The sequence below is a fragment of the Schistocerca serialis genome, chromosome 7 (assembly GCF_023864345.2).
Source record: "Schistocerca serialis cubense isolate TAMUIC-IGC-003099 chromosome 7, iqSchSeri2.2, whole genome shotgun sequence".
Classification (NCBI taxonomy): domain Eukaryota; kingdom Metazoa; phylum Arthropoda; class Insecta; order Orthoptera; family Acrididae; genus Schistocerca; species Schistocerca serialis.
In genome coordinates, this window is record NC_064644.1 from 532,500,086 (window position 1) to 532,526,309 (window position 26,224).

General features: G+C 44.6%; 1 protein-coding gene across 1 annotated transcript in view; it reads left to right on the forward strand.

The window, feature by feature from the left end:
- Positions 1-26,224, forward strand: part of LOC126412781 (prothoracicostatic peptide-like) — a 658,136-nt gene that overhangs the window by 555,140 nt on the left and 76,772 nt on the right. Inside the window, exon 4 of the mRNA XM_050082551.1 lies at positions 20,456-20,581. Within this exon, the coding sequence (XP_049938508.1) occupies positions 20,456-20,577 (122 nt within the window). The 3' untranslated portion in view covers positions 20,578-20,581. The remainder of the gene's footprint in view (positions 1-20,455; positions 20,582-26,224) is intronic.

Below are 26,224 nucleotides of genomic sequence, written 5' to 3' on the forward strand. Positions count from 1 at the left end.
TCTGACACACCGGTGTCAATGTGTTCTTTTTTCCATTTCCAGGAGTGTATATACAGGTATACGAGGGGAATTCAAAAAGTAGAGGCACATTTGTGAAAAGCTGTACTTATTCTGATGATAGAAAACTTAAACATATTAGTAATATTAATAGTAAGACTTATTAAAAATTTTCAGTGTTCGGCTCCACTAATTTAAATTATATGTAAAGTTTTACTCCAGTGCGTGGAAAATAAACATCCCAGGTTGGGATGCATACTCTAAAACCAGAGGAGGGGATGGTCTGATGCAGAGGGGGGGAAATACCCCCCATTCCCCCGTGCAAATCGCACACTGGATTAGTGTCGAGGTCCGGTGTGCCGGCCAGCCTGTGGATGGTTTTTAAGGCGGTTTTCCATCTGCTTTGGCGAATGCCGGCTGGTGCCCCTTATTCCGCGTCGGTTACACTATGCCGGCGACTGCTGTGCAAACACTCTTTCCACATACGAGTACACCATCATTGCTCTACCACGCAAACATTTGGGGTTACATTCATCTGGTATGGGACGTTCCGCGGGAGGGGGGGGGGGAGGGGGGGGTGTCTACTGGAGGCCGAACCGCACAATAACACTGGATTCTTCTGGGTATTATGACGCGTCATTGCATAAAAAAAATGGAAAAAGAAAGAAACTAACAACAATAATAAACACTGAAACCGACGTTTCGGCTGAATTGCAACGGCCTTCCTCAGGGCACAACTGGTTGTGCATGCGGATAGGTGCTTCTATTTATTACAGACTATCGATGTCTGACGTCACTGTTGTAACTTTTAATTGGCTCGCTAATAGGACTGGCTAGTCATGACGTAAGGGAAGATGGAAGGAAAGATGCTATTCGTGGATGTCCATGCTGTCAACGATTGTTAGCTGTCCGCCAATCAGCGTTCGGCTTGTTGTCGGCAAGTTTTCCTCCTGGTGTGCGCGGAAGTGGACTGACAGTTGCCCTACAGCTGTTTGTGCAGATACGTCCGTGTCCCGTGTAGCTTCTTGCCCGCGACCGTTCGCGGCCCGTGGGTTCGTTGTGGGGCGGCGGTGGGGTGAGTGGACTGCTGTAGGCTGTTGTGAACCACTGAGGGATACGGCGAGGACGAAGTCTCTCCGTCATTTCTAGGTACCCAGTTCAATTCATAAGTAAGGAGGCGGCTGGGCGCAGCCAGAGAATGGTTCGCTGTCCCGTTCTGCGTCTGTCGTAGGCCTCACACACTAACCGTTGAGATAAAGGAAATGCTGGTGCGACTGTTACACCCAGCCACTGTTTCTGCTGCTGACTCTCCCTGGCAGAAGACATGTGCCCGCGAAACTCTCTATGTCGCTTCCTAACATAACGCTTGTCGTGTTTGGTTTATGCTACCCATAAAAAACGCTACAAAGGCTAAGTACCCTCGCCATGCCTTCACTAAGATGAAAACGAACACCAACCGTTATACGTGGATCCCAAAGCACACGCAGAAGGTTGAGACTATTGGCTGGAGCGTCACATGGGACACAGCCCCAACACCGGCCTTCTTACATGCACACCACTACTGTCACATATAATACGCTTATCTGTTATGCCGTTCTGCAGATCTGTGAATGCCATCTCAGTTTGGGTGACTAATGTGGATACTGACTAATGCGAACAGCTATATGGACACGTGGAGATGAGATTGCATAATTTCTAAATAGATAATTTATAATGGATGTCTTAAATAATGGACAAGTGAGTTCAAATTCGCAAAGTATAACATTATTCGGAGAACAGAATTGTTAAGGCATTCTGAAAAACTGTCTGTTGGCTTCTGTCTTGGGTTCTTTGGCCAACGTTCGTCTGACGATTTTTCTGGCGTTTCGTCAGCACGAGTGGCTGGCATTGTCAAAGTTTCACCCTCCATGTACCTGGCGCGCCAACGTCCAAGGGCTTCTCCTCGGTCATTTCCGATGCGGTTCTCTTGCTACCTGCGACGGTCGTTCGCTGGCTTCCCGTGTTGCAGCGAACGACCGTCGCAGGTAGCAAGAGAACCGCATCGGAAATGACCGAGGAGAAGCCCTTGGACGTTGGCGCGCCAGATACATATACTCGTAGTTTGCGGGCGCGCGCTCGGCTCTAGTCGACTACCAGCATTGGAGTGTGAAACTTTGACAATGCCAGCAACTCATGCTGGCGAAACGTCAGGAAAATCATCAGACGAACGTCGGCCGAAAATACCGAGACAGAAGCCAAGAGGTATTATTCAGAGTAACCTATATGTGCCAAAAGAAAAAGTATGTACAGTGGACATTCCGCTCAGTTGAGTTCTGACATGTTTAGTTTTGTCTCGAGTGTGAATATTTACAAATAACTAAAAATGTTTAATACTTTTGGGACACAGCTAACAGTAAATCAGGTATCAGATATGTAGTTGTTATTCACATACGAGCATTTGCGTTTTCCCTCGACAAGCCCAGTGCATGATGTAGAATTGCTTGGCGTAATGACAACTGTCTCGTATGGTGTCGATGATAATAGTGGCCAAAAGTGGAGACACCTGAACCACATCTCCTTTTCTTCTTATTCTTTACTTCAAGGAGCAGGTTCCTCGCCTGATCTGATATCAGTTTATTCATCTTGTATGTAATCTCCTTGTCGTTTATAACTGAATACTTGCTTTTATTAGTCTATTTTCAGATATCCTATACATATGTTCTAGCAATTTTACTCGATCTTTTTAATTAATTCGTTACCCGTATAAATTGTCATTTCGGCTCTGATTTCATTATTCCTTATCAGATCCCTTCCGTTGACGGAAATACGACAGCTACTTTCTGAGATGTATCAGGTTACAGCTAAGACAAAATCTGCTGAGAGACAAGCTAGTGCATTCCGTCTACGAAATAGAGAAGTTCGTCAAGGGCTACATATACTGTGCTCAGGAAAACCGATTACAGCATTGCTACGTTCCAGAATAACCGGGAAACGCTTGACAGAATTATTTTATTCAAAAACCATTGTCATAACAAAAATAAATAAATAAAAATCTCTACACGAAACTAACTACCTCGGAAACTGGCGGGGTGAAAATACACTTCAGACCGCCCAGCAATCCGTGTATCAGCAGTCGTAACGCCCTTGCCTGCTATGGAGCATACCTCTTCCGTTTGGTAAGTATTCTTGTATGCCAGGTAGGAATGATATAACTTTGTTGGAGTCAGCAAAGCCCATCCCCACCTCCTGATTCTATAAACAACAGAGTACCCTTCTACATCTACATCTACATCCATACTCCGCAAGCCACCTGACGGTGTGTGGCGGAGGGTACCTTGAGTACCTCTATCGGTTCTCCCTTCTATTCCAGTCTCGTATTGTTCATGGAAAGAAGGATTGTCGGTATGCCTCTGTGTTGACTCTAATCTCTCTGATTTTATCCTCATGGTCTCTTCGCGAGATATACGTAGGAGGGAGCAATATACTGCTTGACTCCTGGGTGAAGGTATGTTCTCGAAACTTCAACAAAAGTCCGTACCGAGCTACTGAGCGTCTCTTCTGCAGAGTCTTCCACTGGAGTTTATCTATCATCTCCGTAACGCTTTCGCGATTACTAAATGATCCTGTAACGAAGTGCGCTGCTCTCCGTTGGATCTTCTCTATCTCTTCTAACAACCCTATCTGGTACGGATCCCACACTGCTGAGCAGTATTCAAGCAGTGGGCGAACAAGCGTACTGTATCCTACTTCCTTTGTTTTCGGATTGCATTTCTTTAGGATTCTTACCCTTGTGTAAAACAGTTCCAAAGGAAAATCCTCTCAATATTTATGACATCATATTTAATGAACTATGTGTCATATAGTGATTCCAGTGATTTAATGTTAGGCCTATATGTGGTTGTGTTACTGTTGTGGTCTTCAGTCTGAAGACCGGATTGATGCAGCTCTCCTATGCAACCTTCTCATCTCCGAAGAACTGCTGCAACTTACATCGTTTGTATCTGCTTACTAGTCTCCCTCTACAATTTTTACCCCTCACCCTCACCTCCCAATAAGAAATTGGTGATCCTATGATGTCTAAGAACGTGTTCTATCTACCGATCCGATCCCTTTTTTTAGTCGAGCTGTACCACAAATTTCTTTCTCCCCAGTTCCATTCAGTACCTCCTCATTAGTTACATGATCTACCCATGTAATCTTGAGCATTCTTCTTTAGCACCACAAAAGCTCGTCTGAACCGTTTATCATGCACGTATGCACGTTTCACTTGCATACTAGTCTACACTCTAGACAAATACCTTTAGAAGGGACTTCCTAACATTTAAATCTATATTAACAAATTTCTCTTCTTTAGAAACGCTTTTCTTGCCATTGCCAGTCTATTTTTCATATCCTCTCTACTTTTACATCGGCAGTTATTTTGCCACCCAAATAGCAAGCCTCATTTTCAACTTTCAATGTCTCCCTCAACGTCCATGATTTAATTCGACTACATTCCATATTCTTGTTTTGCTTTTGTCACTGTTCATGTTATGTCATTCTTTCAATACCCTGTCGAATTCGTTCAGCTGCTCTTCTGAGTCCTTTGCTGACTCCAACAAAATTACATCATAGACAGATCTCAGAGTTTTTATTTCTTGAGTCTATACATAAATTCCTTCTCCAAATTTTTCTTTAGTTTCCTTGACTGCTTGCTCAGTGTACAGATTGAATGGCATGATGGATAGGCTACAATCTTGTCTCACTCCTTGCTCAATCATTTCTTCCCTTCCATGCCCCTCGACTCATATTACTGCTTGTTTCTGTACAAATGGAAATGAGCGTTTGGCGTCATTGGCCGGGAGCCCCTTGCGGGGCAGGTCCGGCCGCCTTGGTGCAGGTCTTATCACATTCGATTCCACATTGGGCGACCTGCGCACCGGATGGGGATGAAATGATGATGAAGACAGCACAACACCCAGTCCCTGAGCGGAAAAAATCCCCGACCCAACCGAGAATCGAACCCGGGTCCGTAGGACGGCAATCCGTCACGTTGACTACTCAGCTATCGGGGCGGACTGTTTCTGTACAACTTGTAAATAACCTTTCAGTCCCTGTATTTTATCCCTGCTGCCTTATAATGTCAAAGACTTTAGTCCAGTCAGTATTGTCAAAAGCTTCCTTTACGCCTTAAGTCCTATAGATGGAGGTGGATACTGTCTCCAAATGCGTTGTGAATAGATTTGTACTCCTATACTCCGTACGGTGAGGGAACTGCTCTGTCAGCAGGCAGCGCAGTTTCCAGTATTTGACATGGGGGTGCAGTGGCCCATAGACTGGCGGCGTGGGGAGCAGAGTGCCAGAACTTCTCCTCCCACACTTACAGAGCCTAACAATCGCCCCGTTCACACGGGGCTCCGAAAACCGAATTTCGTAAAGCGATTACCCAATACCGCCTCTAGGTGGTCATGTAAACACTTCGAAATCGATTTTGGAAATCCGCTTCTAGTTACCAGTTTTAAAATTCCACAATCGATTTTCTCTCCCATGTAAACTCAACCGGTTTTGAAACGAGCTTTGGCTGTCAAGTTTCGTCTTGTTTTCAAAAATTTTGGACTAATTGGTGGAGTGGCTTCTTGTACCGTGAAGGGTAAGAAGAAATATTTCAAATGCTTCAAATGGCTCTGAGCACTGTGGGACTTAACATCTGAGGTCATCAGTCCCCTAGAACTTAGAACTACTTAAACCTACCAAACCTAAGGACATCACACACATCCATGCCCGAGGCAGGATTCGAGCCTGGGACCGTAGCAGTCGCTGGGTTCCAAGCTTAAGTGCCTAGAACCGCTCGGCCACAACGGCCGGCTAGAAATATTTGACTAACGCTGTTTGCACCTCTCGAATTGAAGAGAAATAGCGATCGTGCCGACTAAATCAGAAACTGGGACAGCTGTTTTCCAGCAGCCATATTTAATTCGCTACCAAATCCACTTCAGACCTTAACATGTAAACAAACAGCGAATACCGAAATTCAAAATACGGTTTTCGTCTTCGAAAAGACGTGTCGCGTGTAAACGTAGTAATGCCATACGATTCATTGCAGTATTTTTGTAGGTAGTATTCTACTGAGCGATGTGCTTCTTGATAAAATATTTTTTTTTTCCTATGCGCTAGCGGTGTTTGCCTCCTTATACAGACACTCACAAATTGATTTTCGACATTAACGAGGTACAGGAAAATGCACAAATGTTACGTGTAATATATCTCTTGAAGACACCACATTCATTCATGTTGCATGAGAACAGAAACCCCAAGATCATTGTCATTTGATCACCTCTCGTCATGACTACACAGGCTTCGGTATCTTCGCTGCTGCTGTACCTATCATATGATAAATAAATTACAACACTTTGTATGGATTCTTTCTTAAACTTTCTTTTTTTTTTTTTTTTTTTTTTTTTAGCCCAGTCAAGTTCGGTGGCGTTGTAACTGCAGTTGCACGGTGGTAGACGTATAACTGTGTGGCCGTGGTTCTCTGCTAACGTATGATTTACGTACTACACATACTACGACTTCTGTAGCATGTATCGTTTCACTAATTCCAGAAGTTCCGGTTGTTGTATAATCGGTTCGAAGCCTATTCTACCAGCATTCAACCAGCCGACTATTTTGTCTCGCCTTGAAGCAACCGTTGGCGCTTTATTTAACTGTACCGAATAGTACGGAGCAATGTCCATTACAAAAATACTACCAGAACTAGCGTTTCGTAATGGAAATGGAAATGAGCGTTTAGCGTCATTGGCCGGGAGGCCCCTTGCGGGGCAGGTCCGGCCGCCTTGGTGCAGGTCTTATTACATTCGACGCCACATTGGGCGACGTGCGCGACGGATCGGGATGAAATGATGATGAAGACAGCACAACACCCAATTCATGAGCGGAGAAAATCCCCGAGCCAGCCGGGGATCGAACCCGGGCCCGTAGGACGGTAATCCGTCACGCTGACCACTATTTTTTTTTTGGTGGCTGATCGTTCTATTTGGTCGTTGCGGACGTCACATGACATCCGTTGAAGTTCGTTGTTGATTTTTTCACTCAGTTTTTTATTATAGAGGCCAGCCAGCTCTCTGACCGAACACGCTGAGCTCCCGTCCCGTCACTTTTTTTTTTTTTAATGTGATGAAGGACACACAACACCCAGTCTCCACCGGGAAGCTACTCAGCTATCGGGGTGGACAACGTTTGGTAGGAAACTACACTCCTGGAAATGGAAAAAAGAACACATTGACACCGGTGTGTCAGACCCACCATACTTGCTCCGGACACTGCGAGAGGGCTGTACAAGCAATGATCACACGCACGGCACAGCGGACACACCAGGAACCGCGGTGTTGGCCGTCGAATGGCGCTAGCTGCGCAGCATTTGTGCACCGCCGCCGTCAGTTTCAGCCAGTTCGCCGTGGCATACGGAGCTCCATCGCAGTCTTTAACACTGGTAGCATGCCGCGACAGCGTGGACGTGAACCGTATGTGCAGTTGACGGACTTTGAGCGAGGGCGTATAGTGGGCATGCGGGAGGCCGGGTGGACGTACCGCCGAATTGCTCAACACGTGGGGCGTGAGGTCTCCACAGTACATCGATGTTGTCGCCAGTGGTCGGCGGAAGGTGCACGTGCCCGTCGACCTGGGACCGGACCGCAGCGACGCACGGATGCACGCCAAGACCGTAGGATCCTACGCAGTGCCGTAGGGGACCGCACCGCCACTTCCCAGCAAATTAGGGACACTGTTGCTCCTGGGGTATCGGCGAGGACCATTCGCAACCGTCTCCATGAAGCTGGGCTACGGTCCCGCACACCGTTAGGCCGTCTTCCGCTCACGCCCCAACATCGTGCAGCCCGCCTCCAGTGGTGTCGCGACAGGCGTGAATGGAGGGACGAATGGAGACGTGTCGTCTTCAGCGATGAGAGTCGCTTCTGCCTTGGTGCCAATGATGGTCGTATGCGTGTTTGGCGCCGTGCAGGTGAGCGCCACAATCAGGACTGCATACGACCGAGGCACACAGGGCCAACACCCGGCATCATGGTGTGGGGAGCGATCTCCTACACTGGCCGTACACCACTGGTGATCGTCGAGGGGACACTGAATAGTGCACGGTACATCCAAACCGTCATCGAACCCATCGTTCTACCATTCCTAGACCGGCAAGGGAACTTGCTGTTCCAACAGGACAATGCACGTCCGCATGTATCCCGTGCCACCCAACGTGCTCTAGAAGATGTAAGTCAACTACCCTGGCCAGCAAGATCTCCGGATCTGTCCCCCATTGAGCATGTTTGGGACTGGATGAAGCGTCGTCTCACGCGGTCTGCACGTCCAGCACGAACGCTGGTCCAACTGAGGCGCCAGCCGGCCGAAGTGGCCGTGCGGTTAAAGGCGTCGCAGTCTGGAACCGCAAGACCGCTACGGTCGCAGGTTCGAATCCTGCCTCGGGCATGGATGTTTGTGATGTCCTTAGGTTAGTTAGGTTTAACTAGTTCTAAGTTCTAGGGGACTAATGACCTCAGCAGTTGAGTCCCATAGTGCTCAGAGCCATTTGAACCATTTGAACTGAGGCGCCAGGTGGAAATGGCATGGCAAGCCGTTCCACAGGACTACATCCAGCATCTCTACGATCGTCTCCATGGGAGAATAGCAGCCTGCATTGCTGCGAAAGGTGGATATACACTGTACTAGTGCCGACATTGTGCATGCTCTGTTGCCTGTGTCTATGTGCCTGTGGTTCTGTCAGTGTGATCATGTGATGTATCTGACCCCAGGAATGTGTCAATAAAGTTTCCCCTTCCTGGGACAATGAATTCACGGTGTTCTTATTTCAATTTCCAGGAGTGTAGTAACAAAAAAATGGTTCAAATGGCTCTGAGCACTATGGGACTTAATTTTTTGAGGTCATCAGTCCCCTAGAACTTAGAACTACTTAAACCTAACTAACCTAAGGACACCACACACATCCATTCCCGAGGCAGGATTCGATCCTGCGACCGTAGCGGCAGCGCGGTTCCAGACTGTAGCGCCTAGAACCGCGCGGCCAATCCGGCCGGCGAAACTAGTAACAAATCAGCCTTTAAATAATTCTGCACTCATTCCCTCGTGGTAATCGACAGTTTTTTTCTGAAACACTGTCAGAGCACCGGGCACAAAACTGTCCATAGAGCCACCATGAACAAAAATTAGATGCTCTTACTCATCTGTTGGCACAGTCATTGTTCCGTGGCGCGTGTCATCTGTCGCTGCAACGGGCCACTCATGACGCATGTTGAGCCCTATTTCGTCAATCCAAATTACGCTCTCCGGATTCACCGCCAGCAACTCACGTGTAAAACCATATCTCCGTGCCACATTGTCTACGCGTTCTGTTAGTGCCTTTCTTCCCGATAATTTTTTCAACCAGAAGCCAATTTTCTTAAAAAAATGGAGTCGCATTTCGTTCTACCTGTGGACAAACCAGAAACCGACTGCGATGCCATCAGCTTTTTCCGTGTCTGGTACTTCTTCCTGCTGTAGTATTTGTAGTATGTAGTACATGTTGCCTCATAACACTTCAGTCAAAGTTGTCTGTTTCTGTCGCAAGATACGGTAATTTCCAAGAATGATTGCCTATCGAAGTTGGAGCGCTCCAAACGGTACATATCGAAGTTACGATAGTAAATCGATTATGGAAGTCTCGTGGCGCGTGTTACGAGTGTGTTTGAAGGTGTCACTACAGAACGACAAACGAAAAGCGTTAGAGAAGCACTCGCAAATTACCATAGTCGTCGCCGGTGTTATCGTCTTGTGACAGTCCGCGTGATGTATAAGCTGCAGGGACAAGTCCTTTTTTCCCATACCCAGGGCAAACTTTGCCAATATCGCGTAGGAATATTGGTAGAGTGTCGCATGCGTCGACTTTCCCCTGCAAACGCAAGTTGTCAAAGTATATGTACTGCAACAAATGCAGTTCGTCCCTCTGTCCTGGACGTCCTTCTCTTTTTATGGTTGGCTTCACAGACTTCCACAGGCGGTCTATGTTCTGGGTATGAACACTGGCGTCATCTGAAGAGACAAACTCGACAGACTGGTTCACAAATTCGTGCTCGAACCCTTCAGCATTGAGACTCTAGTGTGACCGAAACCTGTCGGTAATGACTTTTGTTCCTGGCGGTATGAAATGCTTTATAAGACCCACTAGAGTCACCTTGTCTCGCGACAATACCCTGACAACCAAACACTTGCGTGACTCCCTTTCTATCCCACCAAAATCCCAAATATGATCTATTTCACTTTTAGAAGGTCTTCCTCTCTAATTCTTTCGTCTAGCAATGTGAGACTCGTCTACTTCCACTATTTTATTCGGTCCACCAATTGGCACACTGTCATTTGTCACTATGACGTAGCACACTTCTCGGCAAAATCCGAAGTAATCACAGTTGGTATTCGCCGATAGCTCAGTTTCTGATGCTGTGGCTTGCAGAGTGTAATCACGAATCCAGCACGACACAAGAATTACGCTCTTCTCAATCGATAATTTAGAGGACTAGAACCACGTATTTTTCCTGATGCGGTTTCGCTTTCCACAAAGTCCGCAGTGAAATTGCAACGGAATCTCAGTTTCCGCACTCCTCTTACGCAGTTTCACAGACTTCGCAGCACCAGAGTCAATACAGTCTCTCCTGTCGTCGTCCGGCAGAAGTCCATATTTCCGGGAAAAAGACAAACATTTGTCTCCACTGCATATGCACGGAATTATAGTTTTCCATGTGAGGCAATCCGCAGAAGAAACTTGAGAAGTAGCACACATTACACTCGCTATGAAGAGAAACTGATACAAATGACGATCACAAGTAATTTATCATAATGCGCGCTACGAGACTTCCATAATCGATTTACTATCGCAACTTCGATATGTATCGTTTGGAGCGCTCCAACTTCGATAGGCAATCATTCTTGGAAATTACCCAAGATACGATCTCTTCTTTGAATTTCTAGGCGTCACGACAACGGGACTCCCAACACAAGTGGGAGCCTCTTTATCATTCGTGACTCTCGTCACTGTCGCTGTAGAGATGTTCAATGCTTCTGCCAGCCTGTCAATCACTGTACTACTCTCCATTTCCCTTTCAAAGTAAACACGCAATCTGTGCATAAATTCGAGTGCTGGAGATTTCAGCGAAGCTCCCTTTCCAGAAATCCTCTTCTCTGCGCTACAGGAAGCCATTTTCCAAACACGTGGCAAAAAACTGACAGAATTACGGGAATGCACGCGTACACACACACAAGCCTGAACGATGTACGTTGCACCACTGACTGAAAGCAGTAATCACCTAGCGCTACGGCAGCACTGGGTCGTTGCCACGGTAACGTAAACAAAATCTCATGAGCTCTCACTGTACTACTCTCCATTTCCCTTTCAAAGTAAACACGCAATCTGTGCATAAATTCGAGTGCTGGAGATTTCAGCGAAGCTCCCTTTCCAGAAATCCTCTTCTCTGCGCTACAGGAAGCCATTTTCCAAACACGTGGCAAAAAACTGACAGAATTACTGGAATGCACGCGTACACACACACAAGCCTGAACGATGTACGTTGCACCACTGACTGAAAGCAGTAATCACCTAGCGCTACGGCAGCACTGGGTCGTTGCCACGGTAACGTAAACAAAATCTCATGAGCTCTCACTGTACTACTCTCCATTTCCCTTTCAAAGTAAACACGCAATCTGTGCATAAATTCGAGTGCTGGAGATTTCAGCGAAGCTCCCTTTCCAGAAATCCTCTTCTCTGCGCTACAGGAAGCCATTTTCCAAACACGTGGCAAAAAACTGACAGAATTACTGGAATGCACGCGTACACACACACAAGCCTGAACGATGTACGTTGCACCACTGACTGAAAGCAGTAATCACCTAGCGCTACGGCAGCACTGGGTCGTTGCCACGGTAACGTAAACAAAATCTCATGAGCTGACTGACTGTCGCGGACGCACGAAGCACGTGCGCCAATGCCACTTCGACTGTTAGGGCACTTCTCCCGCTGTACAAAGTACAGTAGTAAAAGATCAACAAATTAAAATATCAATCCTGATGCTCAGCTTCTACTACATGGAAAGCGAAAATGAATAAGCGATAAAGTTTTTTGCTTTCATTATTTTGAGGGGGCGTCGGCGAGAAAAAGGTTCAAAAATGTTTGGAATTATGTTTAAGTTTGTTGAAAGTCGCTAAATGCTCTCATTGTCAAATACTGAGTGAACATAGTCTGGGTTATTTCTGTGGCACGAATTGCGCTGCCATTTAAAATTTTTTGAATGGATCGATAATTATATGAAATATTGTCCGCCCCAAAACGCCGGCACGGTAACTCAGCCTGTTCGGTCGGAGGGTTAGTAGCCGTCTGTAATAAAAAAAAAACTGAGTTAATGGATCAACGACCAACTGAAACTGGTGTCTTGAGACGTCCGCCACGAGCAGCTACAACGAACGAAAGCGAACAAAATGACAGTAAAAAAAAATAGCTGAGTGGTCAGCGTGACGGATTCCCGTCGTACTGGCCCGGGTTCGATTCCCGGCTGGGTTGGGAATTTTCTCAGCTCAGGGACTGTGTGTTGTACTGTCTGCATCATCATTTCATCCCCATCCGGCGCGCAGGTCGCCCAATGTGGCGTCGAACGTAATAAGACCTGAACCAAGGCGGCCAGACCTGCCCCGCAAACGGCCTCCCGGCCAATGACGCCAAACGCTCATTTCATTTCCATTTATGAAATATTTAAAATCAAATATTTGTTGCTCCTAGAAGTCGTCAGATAGGCGACCTGCAACTGGAACACTGATGTCAGTTTTAGCCGCTTAGTGATATGCGTAGTTCTCCATGGAAAATGTTAAATACAGGAACAAAAAAATATTCGGTACCTTTAAAGTATTGTTATCAAAAATGGTTCAAATGGCTGTGGGCGCTATGGGACTTAACATCTGAGGTCATCAGTCCCCTAGAACTTAGAACTACTTAAACATAACTAACCTAAGGACATCACACACATCCAAGCTCGAGGCAGGATTCGAACCTGCGACCATAGCGGTCGCGACGTTTCAGACTGAAGCGCCTAGCACCGCTCGGCCACATCGGCCGGCGTACTGTTATCACGAAGCGAAGTGTGTGCACTTGAGGCGTGCACGGATGGCTTAACACTGGGTGTTTGTATGCAGATTCTGAACTCTGTTCGATAAGAATTTTTTTAATTACCATCGATGATCAGACTAACAGAGACTTTGCTCAGAAACTTTCCTGGCACCAACGGAACCCGACTGGTTGAACTTCTTGACAGACGTCACAATCTTAAACACAATCTAACTACAGAAACCCCTAGTTCTTTGCACTACCCCACATCCCACTGCCCGTTCGTCGTCGCGTTTCAGAACAGGAAGGCATCGACTCGCTCCACATACCTACCCACAGTCGACACGAGCGCGCGCGTTAGTCCATTAAGCCGGTGTGGCCGTCCTAACTGATTCAGCGCACGCTGAAAAGCAGGCAGCGGGCCGATACACGTAAAGCCGGGCAGCCACCTGTTAAGTCAGCTGACGCCACACTGCAGCCAGTTTGCGCTGACGCAGCAGGCCGAAGCGATTAACATCGGCTGCCCTTCTCCCGTCCAATGGAGCCTCTGTATGCGGCCGGGCTCGATACGGCGTAGAGGTTTCCCAATCGTGCGCGCTCACTTGGCGACCGGCTACCCCACACGTCCACCAGTCAGCAGCCACGCCCTCACTGACGAGGAGGGCAAGGCAAGTGTCAGCACCCGATTTCCCAGAAACTACGCTCATTGCAAGAGGAGCCAAAAGAAGTGAACACGTGTCTCTATTTATCCGTAGACACTCGACCGTTTCTGAGAAAACGACCGTCAAAATTATTCGACGTACTTTAAATGTCTTTTTAACTCAAGATGATCTCAGCTTATCTGGGGGCATTGGGTTTAGTTTCGCTGCCTCTCACTTTGCGTTCCTTGTTTGAAACGCGATGACTTTTTTTTAATGTTTTATTTTATTTCACTCTCTTCATTTATCTAGCGATGTCCGTAGAAGGTTACTACGCGAATGTATCTTATCGACATATGGAATACAAAGTCGTTATATTAATTCTAATTGTAACTGGCTTTCACAATAAGTGGCACCCATTTATTATATTATAGCATGTATGGTGTTTTCAAGTGTGCTGCAGAAGAATGCTGAAGATTAGATGGGTAAATCACGTAACAAATGAAGAGATACTGAATAGAATTGGGGAGAAGAGGAATTTGTAGCACAACTTGATTAGAAGAAGGGGTCGGTTGGTAGGACACGTTCTGAGGAATCAAGGGACCACCAATTTAGTATTGGAGGGAAGCGTGGGGGGTAGAAATCGTAGAGGGAGGCCCAGAGATGAATACACTAAATCAGATTCAGAATGATGTCGGTTGCAGTAAGCTGGCCGCTGTGGCCGCTGTGATAGAGGGAATGAGTGCAGAATTATTTAAAGGCTGATTTGTTACTAGTTTCGCCGGCCGGATTGGCCGAGCGGTTCTAGGCGCTAGAGTCTAGAGGACTGATGACCTCAGATGTTAAGTCCCATAGTGTTTAGAGCCATTTTTGGTTGCAGTAATTATTCAGAGATGAAGAGGATTGCACAGGATAGAGTAGCATGGACAGCTGCATCAAACCAGTCTCTGAACTGAAGATCACAACAACAACAACAACAATCTTTTTAAATTCTCATATTCTTACATTTCGTTCCCATATCAATTCTTACATTTAATTCTTATGTTTATTTTTCACACAGACACTGATCATATAAACTTTCGAAACACAGGATTCCGGACATCACGATCATTACGTGGAGTCAGGTTTTCCACAGCGACATTTCTTTGTATGAATCTTCCTCGCGGAAGAAACGTCGTCCACATTGCTGAACATTTCATGTGTTGACAATAATTTCGCAGCAAACTACACACAAAGAATCTCTTTTTCGAAAACTGGCACTTGCAGTATTGATTATGAATAGAGATACACTACAGGTATTTCACCGAAACAATTTTAATAACAGTTCCATTCATTTATTTTTTATTTTTCTCTGTTTTTTTTTATTCATTCACCATACATACAATTATTTGACGAATAAGGACAACGTTTTTTAAATATGCATTGGAAAACATTCGTGTAGTAACTTTCTGCGGACACGGGCAGCTTAACGAAACTAACAATGAAAATTATAAGAATTGGGTTTCGAACACAGGACGCAGAAGTGTAAAGCCGCCATGCTAACCACCGTGCCACCGATTAATTTAAGTTGTTTACTCGCTAAAAGGCATATAAATTACCCAAAAACTTTAACCGTCGTTCTCTCAGAAACGGTCGAATATCTACAGATAAGCCGAGACACGTTTTCGCTTATTTTGACTGCTCTTCCAAAGAGCAAAGTTTGTGAGAAATCGGGTTATCGCACTTACCGTGTTCTCCTCGTGAGTCCTGACCTGCGATCTCTCTGGACACCCATATTTCAAACTTCAGTTGTCTGAGACTGCGGGCCTAAGAACCTCATGTTCGTTTCTTCCCTAGTTCAACTATTGCCCTGATTACAAAAATTTATTTGTGAGGAACTATAGACAAACCTGTGCAGTTTGTTGCAAATGGTAGCTAAATCTCAAAGCTTTTTATGGGTACACTTCAACATGTGTTCCGTTGTTTGCGCGTAGAACTTTTAGGGGATACTCAGTTTCTCTCCACGTCTTTTCCAACAGCTTTTCCGTCACCACCTTTACAGCATCTCGTCCGTAGTGCAACAGTCTGCACATCAGGACCTGTGAACTGAGCAATTTATCTTTAACGTAATCCCACAAAAAAGCCAAGAGGTGTTATCTCTGGTGAAATTGGTGGCCATGATGTTGGACCATATTTAGCAATCTACACTACTGGTCATTAAAATTGCTACACCACGAAGATGACGTGCTACAGACGCGAAATATAATCGACAGGAAGAAGAGGCTGTGATATGCAAATGATGAGCTTTTCAGAGCATTCACAGAAGGGTGGCGCCGGTGGCGACTCTTACAAAGTGCTGACATGAGCAAAGATTCCAACCGATCTCTCATACACAAACAGCAGTTGACCGGCGTTGCCTGGTGAAACGTTGTTGTGATGCCTCGTGTAAGGAGGAGAAATGCGTACCATCACGTTTCCGACTTTGATAAAGGTCGGATTGTAGCATACCGCGATTGCGATTTATCGTATCGCGACATTTCTGCTCGCGTTGGTCGAGATCCAATGACTGTTAGCAGAATATGGAATCGGTGGATTCAGGAGGGTAATACGGAACGCCGTGCTGGATCCCAACGGCCTCATATCACTAGCAGTCGAGATGACAGACATCTTATCCCCATGCCTGTAACGGATCGTGCAGCCACGTCTCGATCCGTGAGTCAACAGATGGGGACGTTTGCAAAACAACAACCATCTGCACTAACAGTTCGACGACATTTGCAGAAGCATGGACTGTCAGCTCAGATACCATGGCTGCTTTTCCCCTTGACGCTGCATCACAGAAAGGAGCGCGTGCCATGGTGTACTCAACGACGAACCTGGGTGAACGAATGACAAAGCATCATTTTTTCGGATGAATCCAGGTTCTGTTTACAGCATCACGATGGTCGCATCCGTGTTTGGCAACATCGCGATGAATGCACATTAGAAGCGTGTATTCATCACCGCCATACTGGCGTATCACCAAGTGTGATGGTATGGGGTGCCATTGGTTACATGTCTCGGTCACCTCTTGCTCGCATTGATGGCAGTTTGAACAGTGGACGTTACATTTCAGATGTGTTACGACCCGTGACTCTACCCTTCATTCGATCCCTGCGAAACCCTACATTTCAGCAAGATATTGCACGACCGCTTGTTGCAGGTCCAGTACGGCCTTTCTGGACACAGAAAATATTCGACTGCTGCCCTGGCTAGCACATTCTCCAGATCTCTCACCAATTGAAAACGTCTGGTCAATGGTGGCCGAGCAACTGGCACGTCAGAATAAGCCAGTCACTACTCTTGATGAACTGTGGTATCGCCGACTTCCTTCCCCATCCTTCCCTAATCCGATGGGACCGACGACATCTCTGTTTTGTCCCCTGTACCAAGTCAACCAATCTACTTAGAAGCTTACGTTTATCACACCGCCAAGGAACCATAGACCTTAGTACATGAGGTAAATATAAATTACTGAAAAAAGGAGTCTTATTTGACGGACAGACAGATAGCTGGCCATAAATGACAAAAATAATAATTTTTTCTGGCGATATAATCACAGATTCACGCTTTCGGATTCTTTCCTTTGCTTCTACTGTGAAACCTTGCTTCTTGCCAAATTTCGTGATTCTAGGCCAACGGAAAGTACCCTGTAGGTTTTGATGAGTGAGTTTGCGACTGTCTTTTGATTACCATTATTTAGAAGCTAGAATTCTTTTACAGCGCCAGGTGCTCATAGATCTTAGTATGTGACATAAATTTCAACCTGATACGTCTTCTCGTCTCTGAGAAATAGCGTTCTTACCATTGGGACTGACAGTCAGACAGACAGAGACATGGCAAAATGATCGTATAAGGTTTCCGTTTTTACCGCCTGAGGTACGAAATCCAAAAAACGTCTCACAGTCCTCTAGTATATCATTAAAACGTTTAGTGTGAGTTCGATATCGTTAAGTTTATAGTAACTGGTAGAAGCCGACCTCGGGGAAGATCAGTTTGGATTCCGTAGAAATGTTGGAACACGTGAGGCAATACTGACCCTACGACTTATCTTAGTTTAAGGAAAGGCAAACCTACGTTTTTAGTATTTGTACACTTAGAGAAAGCTTTTGACATTGTTAACTGGAGTACTCTCTTTCAAATTCTGAAGGTGGCAGGGGTAAATTACAGGGAGCGAAAGAAAATTTACAATTTGTACAGAAACCAAATGGGAGTTATAAGAGTCGAGGGACATGAAAGGGAAGCAGTGGTTAGGAAAGGAGTGAGGCAGAGTTGTAGCCTATCCCCGATTTTATTCAATCTGTATATTGAACAAGCAGTAAAGGAAACAAAAGAAAAGTTCGGAGTAGGTATTAAAATCCATGGAGAAGAAATAAAAACTTTGAGGTTTGCCTATGACATTGTAATTCTGTCAGAGACAGCAAAGGACTTGGAAGAGCAGGTGAACGGAATGGACAGTGTCTTGAAAGGAGGGTATAAGATGAACATCAACAAAAGCAAAACGAGGATAATGGAATTAGCCGAATTAAGTCGGGTGATGCTGAGGGAATTAGATTAGGAAATGAGACACTTAAAGTAGTAAAGGAGTTTTGCTATTTGGGGAGCAAAGTAACTGATGATCGTCGAAGTAGAGAGGATGTAAAATGTAGACTAGCAAAGGCAAGGAAAGCGTTTATGAAGAAGAAAAATTTGTTAACATCGTGTATAGATTTAAGTGACAGGAAGTCTTTTCTGAAAGCACTTGTATGTAGTGTAGCCATGTATGGAACCGAAACGTGGACGATAAATAGTTTAGACAAAAAAAGAATAGAAGCTTTCGAAATGTGGTGCTACAGAAGAATGCTGAAGATCAGATGGGTAGATCACATAACTAACGAGGTATTGAATAGAATTGGGGAGTAGAGAAATTTATGGCACAACTTGACTAGAAGAAGGGAACGGTTGGTAGGACGTATTCTGAGGCATCAAGGTATCACCAATTTAGTATTCGAGGGCAGCGCTGAGGGTAAAAATCGTAGAAGGAGACCAAGAGATGAATACACTAAACAGATTCAAAAGGATGTAGGTTGCAGTAGGTACAGGGAGATGAAGAAGCTTGCACAGGATATAGCAGCATGGAGAGCTGCATCAAACCAGTCTTTGGACTGAAGACCACAACAACAAGAAGTTTATAATGAATATGGGATCCATATCATATATACATTCCTTGCAAGTCTTGTACACGTATAACATAAGGAACAGCAAAGTAGGTACGGTGGCGAACTGGGACAAAACACTGCGAAACGATTTAATTTTGATCTTGATAGTGTTGAGCTCTACAGCTAATAATAATATTAATGATTACTGAGAACCACCACGGCTATATTAATACATACTTATTGTGTCATGCCTGCTTTCGTCCCTTACAGCTCAGAACAATCCGGTTTCTGGAGTTGTGCCAGTGTCATGATTTAAGAGGCCTAGTTTTCTTTTGTAACATTAGAGGCAAAATCTGGAAATGACAGTTATACAAAATTCTGACGACAACCTGGTGGAAGCATGGTGAAGCATCCGACACGGCATCCTGTGTACACTAGACTTACTACTCTTCAACACAGTCACAGTACAACAAAATAAATAGTTCAAAATCAAATGGCTCTGAGCACTATGGGACTTAACTGCTGAGGTCATCAGTCCCCTAGAACTTAGAACTACTGAAACCTAACTGACCTAAAGACATCACACACATCCATGCTCGACGCAGGATTCGACCTGCGACCGTAGCGGTCGCGCGGGTCCAGACTGTAGCGCCTGGAACCGCTGGGTCACTCCGTCCGGCAATTAAACAGTTCGCAACCTCTCTGCGCCGAGTCAATTTCATTAGACCACAACAAAAATTCTAGGTAGCTAACCAGTACGACGTCATATGCAATAGCAAACTATTCCAGTGTAGCAATGTGGGGCGTGTTTGAGTCCACAGGCAACGGCACGTTTGCTCGATCAGTTCCGGCAATTTCACTGGCTCCTTGATGATCCGCACTGCACTTCTACGGCCGATGTCGATCGCGGTCATAGTTGAGGCCACCGCTGGGCGTGTTGCGAGCCCCTCAATTGCCCTGTCACCCTTACCCTGCCCACCACCACGACCACCGTCCTTGGAATCTAAAGTACAGAGTTTTTTTCATTACAGGATTCTCATTCACGTCCAGAAGTCAATGGGCAGGCTTAAGTTGTCTGGGATATAAGTTTCTTTTGTCAACAATAAAATTTAGTTCTTGTGTCACGTCTTAAAACTGACCAACTCACCTCCCCGCCCTGTACAAATTTCTGTGGACGCTTATGGTTTAGTGTGTGTGTGTGTGTGTGTGTGTGTGTTTCTGTGTGTGTGTGTGTGTGTGTGTGTGTGTGTGTGTGTGTGTGTGTGGAGACATAACAGCAAAACATTGGGCGTGTGTGTGCGTGTGCGTGTGTGTGTGTGTGTGTGTGTGTGTGTGTGCAGACATACACAGCAAAACATTATGATTGTTCTGGATTAAGTTGTGTATCCTGGCTCTGACTGTTCATTAACTGCAGCGTTTTTGCGTGAACTAGCAGGTTCAGCTTTGTCAGTATGAAGTACTTCCAATATCGGTAACTGTACGCTCATCTTCTGCTGAGGAACCTACGTGTCGCTCGCACCTGCTACCAGTCAGCAGCAAGTGAATGGCATGGTATGGTGTTGCAGGTTCCTGGGGGAAGCGGGAACCCGGCTGGACCAACCTGAAGGGCCTGTGGGGGAAGCGCGCCGGCCCCTCCAACTGGAACAGACTGCCCGCCATGTGGGGGAAGCGCTCCGAGGAGGAATGAGCTGGTGAGTGAAGTACGACTCACACACACACCACGTGGCTTACCCGACGATAATCAGCAAAATAATGACCGCGTAAACAGTTAACTTAGTTAATTACGTTATTCATAATAAATCTTACGGTGAGGAAGGCATCAATAGAATATATATATATATATATATATATATATATATATATATATATATATATATATATATATATGGCGTCCCAGAAGTGTGGTGACAAATTTCGAGGGCTTGTAGAGGGTGTCTTGTGTCTTTACTAATAAATCGGTGAATCACTGATAGGACCTCACGTCTGAAAACTTCATCCAACAACATTACAGAGCGTCAGTTATATGCGTCGGCCCCGGCGCCTGCCTGTAGGCCACCCTTTCCGCAGCAAAGGTGACTTTGTAGCTGCAGACCGTAGGCGGAACGTCTCGCAATGTCGTTTGTTATTCTGCAATTGTGACTGATTACCACGATCGCCAGTGGAGGAGATGCAGCAAGCTGCTGCTGCTTATTTTTCTCCTGGACCCTCTAAAATCTCCACTGTTTTTCGGTATACAGGAGAAAAATAGACTGTGGTTGGAAACGAGCATCTGAAACCAACATCCACCAAGGCGACAGAGCATCACATTCATAGGAGACAAGGTCTGTCTATGTAGCAGCTAACTCCATCTTCTCCACTGGCGATGGTGGCAATCAGTCGCGAACACTGAGTAACAAACAACGTTGCTAGACGTAGGCGTGGCTACAGTCTGCCAGCATACAACGTCACGTTTGCTGCCGAAGGGGCGGCCAACTAGCTGGCGCCAACGCTTACACCTTGGACGCTCTGTAGCGTCGTAGGATGACGTTTCTGGGCATGGGCTCCTATCCTTGATTTGTTCCTCAAGACACCCTCTACCAACATCGAAGTACGTCGCAACGTTTCTGGGCATATATATATATATATATATATATATATATATATATATATATATATATATATATATATATATATATGGGAGAAACAATGTCCCAGAAATTCTGAGACTGCCTGACAAGCTGCCACCCAAAATTCTAAAAACTAAATATGGGAAAAATCATGAAGATTTGGAAATTTAATTAAGTACCTGAAACCTATCAGGAAACTGGCCTGTGAAATAGTAGTTACAAAATTCTTTGGCACTAAATAAAACCAGTTTTCAGGGCTTTAAACAACATCACTAATAAAAAATACATCTCTAAATGTACCAAAGTGAGACGCTAAAAAATATCATCACACAAGAGTGCCTTCATGGGGCTGAGATACTCATTTTAAACAGAAAGAGGGGCACAAAACGAATAGAAAGGAGAAAATGAAAAGGAATCCGGAAGATTTTACCTGTAAATTGTATTGAAGTAGGAACATACAGACTAAGAACAAATAAGGAACCTGAAAATTATACCAAAAATTACTCGGATACGAAAAAAAATCTATTTGCATATTACAATAGAGCCATCCTGGTTATCTGGACATGTTATGGAAGTTTATGAAACACACAGTAACACTAACATCGAAACAATGAAATTGATGGGTGCAGTTCAAGAAGATCTGAAGGAAGTATTAACCAAAGAACTTGATTACCAGACAGAAAATTTTTACATAGAAAATTCATGACTGGACTACTGGCCTGCCAGAAAATCCCAGGAAAAGTGGAATAACTTGTCTGACCAACGGAAACGAGCCGATTCTGGGAGAATGAAAGCAAAGTAGCCACAAATAAAGTGTAAACAAAACCTTTAAAAGTCCCTTGTTGTACATCGCATAGTCCAGTAGGGCCCAAATATGGATTAATTTGTACATAGAAAAAATATTTATGTAGCTACATCCTGGCCGTTTGCAGTCCTTCTTCTGTATAAACGAATAATTATTTCTGTTCAAGAGTTCCTCTGTAGTGTACGAGGTCTTCAGGAGAAATAACTTTAATCTACATTCGAAACCAGTTCTGGTATTTGTCACACATTTTGTTTCCTTAGGAGACTGTAAAAGAGTTTTAAAGCTACATATTTCAATACTTTCTGTGCCAAAGTTAGATTTATTAGAGGGTAATGCAGATCATTCTTCTTTCTAGTGTTGTTGTTGTGCATATCTCTGTTGTTCTCAAACCCAAATGAACTGTTGATAAGAAAATTCATAAGTGAATAAATGTACTGCGAGGCTATGGTTGATATTTGCAGCTGCTTAAAGAGATGCATGATATATATGTGTGTGAGAGGGCCTACAGAATTCTATTCCTTTCTTTTGTGCAATTAGAACTTTTTTTTCGTAAGTGAGCAGTTGCCGTTGTCATTGATACCAAAATCTTCTTAGTTGTGAGATCGCGACATAATCCTCCTCAAAATTTGGATAAGAAGAAGAAAGAGAAGAAGAAGAAAAAGGAAAATAATGCAACAGCTCAGAAGATTCTATCGTCAACCTTCACTTGATACACCACAATGTAAAATGGGTGCTACTGTTCGTAAATGATTTGCGGTGTAAGATTGGATACAACCTCTCAATTTTTGCTAACAATATAACCTGTGACTTAATCTCTGGTGAAACGAAAGCAGTCGACGATGTGATACTATCTGGAGGAAATATGAGCTTGGTACAAATATTGCTTGCTTGATTTACATGCAAAGAAATGTAGCGACGTCGACTTCAGAGAAAAGGATGATCGGAATGTAGAGCTGACCGGTCGTATAAGTTCAGTCGTTTGTTAAACAAATGTCACGCAGCAGTTCACTCTCCAAAACGATCAAGTTTCAAGTGTATTTTCAAATTTGATAATTCTGATTTTCCACTGTTTCGTAGAATCATACTTTTTTGGGTGTTTATCTTGTAATAGGACAACCCTTCTGCTCGTATTCTGAGTACATGAAGGTATGCCTCCAGAAACGTGCCAAAAATAAGTGTCCTCTTCTACAAACAGTTTAGTTCCAAGGATGATTTCTGACGCAGTCTGACTGTAATTCAAAAAAGAAACGAGCACCACGAAGGGCAGTTAGAGTTGACGCTTCGCTCAACAGAAAAAACAGGGCTCACAAATAAATATTTTAATGATTTCGTATGATCACAGTCACTCGTAATAAGTTTGCAATCTAATTGAAGAACTTGTAGATGAACCACGTCGTAGGCCAGTTATTTGCTATAAGCATCTGTGGCTGGGTCTGTTAAGCTAACACTCTGTACCAAGAAGCCTGTCATCTGCACATGCACAGCAGTCGTGTTACCCATAATATGATATACTGCCAGCTTCCTCGGTATCTGCACGTGGTCTGTTAATTGTAAAGATGAAAAGAAGTGTTAAAACGTTCTGTTGATTGCAGTTCTTAAAATGTGAATATTGATTATAATAGTGGCTCACTTTGAATAGTATTCCAGCTGACTGCAGAAAACGTGTGGAGGTACGTGCTGTAGTTGGATACAATTTGCAACACGCACACAATATCACGAAAGTAATAGCATACTTAAATATTAATCTAGCAGTGACATGGGAATATGGGTAAATCTCATTAACGATTCAAATGATAATTATTGCCGGCCAGTGTGGCCAGCGGTTCTAGGCGCTTCAGTCTGGAACCGCGCGACCACTACGGTCGCAGGTTCGAATCCTGCCTCGGGCATGGATGTATGTGACGTCCTTACGTTAGTTATGTTTAAGTAGTTATAAGTTCTAGGGGACTGATGACCTCAGATGTTAAGTCCGATAGTGCTTAGAGCGATTTTTTGAAAATTATTTCATCTAAAAGATAATCCCTGCTCAAGGATGTTTACAGTCGCCTGTGCCCGAGACATGTGACATAATGGACCACCTCAAGAAATAATTCAACAACAAGAATTCTACATGTATTGGAAAATATTGGAAACATTTCACTAAACGAGAGTGTGATGAATTCAACAAGTTATTATTCGGATGGAGTAACGCAAACCCGATTCTTTACCATGTGCCCCGAAAACTAACCATCTCACTGCACAGGTAACGTTATGTTTGAACAAAGATAAATACAAAGCAGTGATCCGGAAATGCTGCTAATAATAGGCCGAGCAGCGTGATGCAAGCCGGAATCACACCATACATTTGTAAAACGTAGCCCGAGAATAACTAATGACCCGAGAATAACCAACACACAGAAACTTCAAGACAACTTAGATATTACGCGTTCACGGCAGGGTCACAGAACCCGGCACCCAGAGTAGACTAGAGGAACACACAGACGGGCTCACTTCTCCTTGTTTAGCCCTGCAACTCACCAAAATATTTCATATCAGATGCCCCACCTGAACTCGTCAAAAGACTATGATAGTTTCAGTAATCGACTGTTTGGTAAGGAAACATCTTTGCAGCATGCTTGGGATACAGAGCACACAGAAGAAAGAATAGCGTTGAAAGTTTCCACAGTGACAAACGACTGTCAATCTGTTTGTGTACTTTGTATCCTTGTGAGAACTGACCCAGTACAAGGGCTATTTTTGTTTTCAGTCTTGCGTCGCTCGATAAATGGAAAAACAACAGTGAAAATCAAAACTTTTATATTTTCAACATTTAGCTGCACCTTGGGCTACTTCTTGCTCATAGCCGCCGCTCCGATTTAGACATCTGTCATAGCGTGGTACAAACTTTCGAATACCCTCGTCATACAAGGCAGCTTATCGTACTTTCCTCCAGTTCCCTACACGGGCCTGCAGCTCGTTGCCTGTGCCAAGATGCTGACTTCATACACAACGGTTCATGTGAGAGAAGAGATGAAAATCAGAGGGATTCAAGTCGGGTCTGTATGTTAGGTGACCGAATACCTTCCCATCGAAAACGCTACAGGAGCATCGCTTTTGCACCTGCAGTGTCCGACCGAGCATTTTTGTGAAGAGGGAAACACACGACAGTTATGTTATGTGGGTTGCATGAAATCAGGCGGAATCCCCCAGCAGCCACTTCAAACTTGGCGGGAGACGTTATTGTTCTAAGCATCTCTATGTATTCACTATGCACTGAGAACTGAAAAGTGCGATGTGATGCGATAGACAGGCATACTAGAGACACTATGTAACACATCCGCACAAAATTTCACCAGATGTTCTCCTGTGTTTTTAATTTCGCTACCGATCGGAGACTGAAAAAACAAAATTGCGCTCGTACTGCTCTCCCATTGCCAGCCATTAAATTCTCAGATTTCTTCATTTTAGGTCGAGGAATGGAATACAACGAAAGAAACAAATTATAAAATGTCTGTATGAGCTAAAAAGCATAATTGTTGAAAAGTGATATCGTTTGTGGAATCGACTTCGGCAACTGCCAAGCAGAACTGCTACTTTACACGGAAAAGCACTAATAATTGTCATAGCATTGAATGGTACTCAGGAGAGCGTCACAGAAGGTGCGAAAGATATCATCTGACAGCCACTCCAAAGAAGACTCTATTTATAACACAAAATGCGATCCAGAAATTTTCAAGTACTGGTTTTTAAAATAGGCAATATCGTCCAGACATGTCGTCTCCGTAGGTCTTATGAAGCTAACACTAGAAAAGTAACATGTCGCACAGAGGCATGTAATATATCTTTTCTCCCACCTTGCAATCTTGACCTTAACTGGGAAAAAACGTTAATTTATGGTATAATTATCCTTCCACTGACTCTGCAGTGACTTGTGCAGCGGCTAT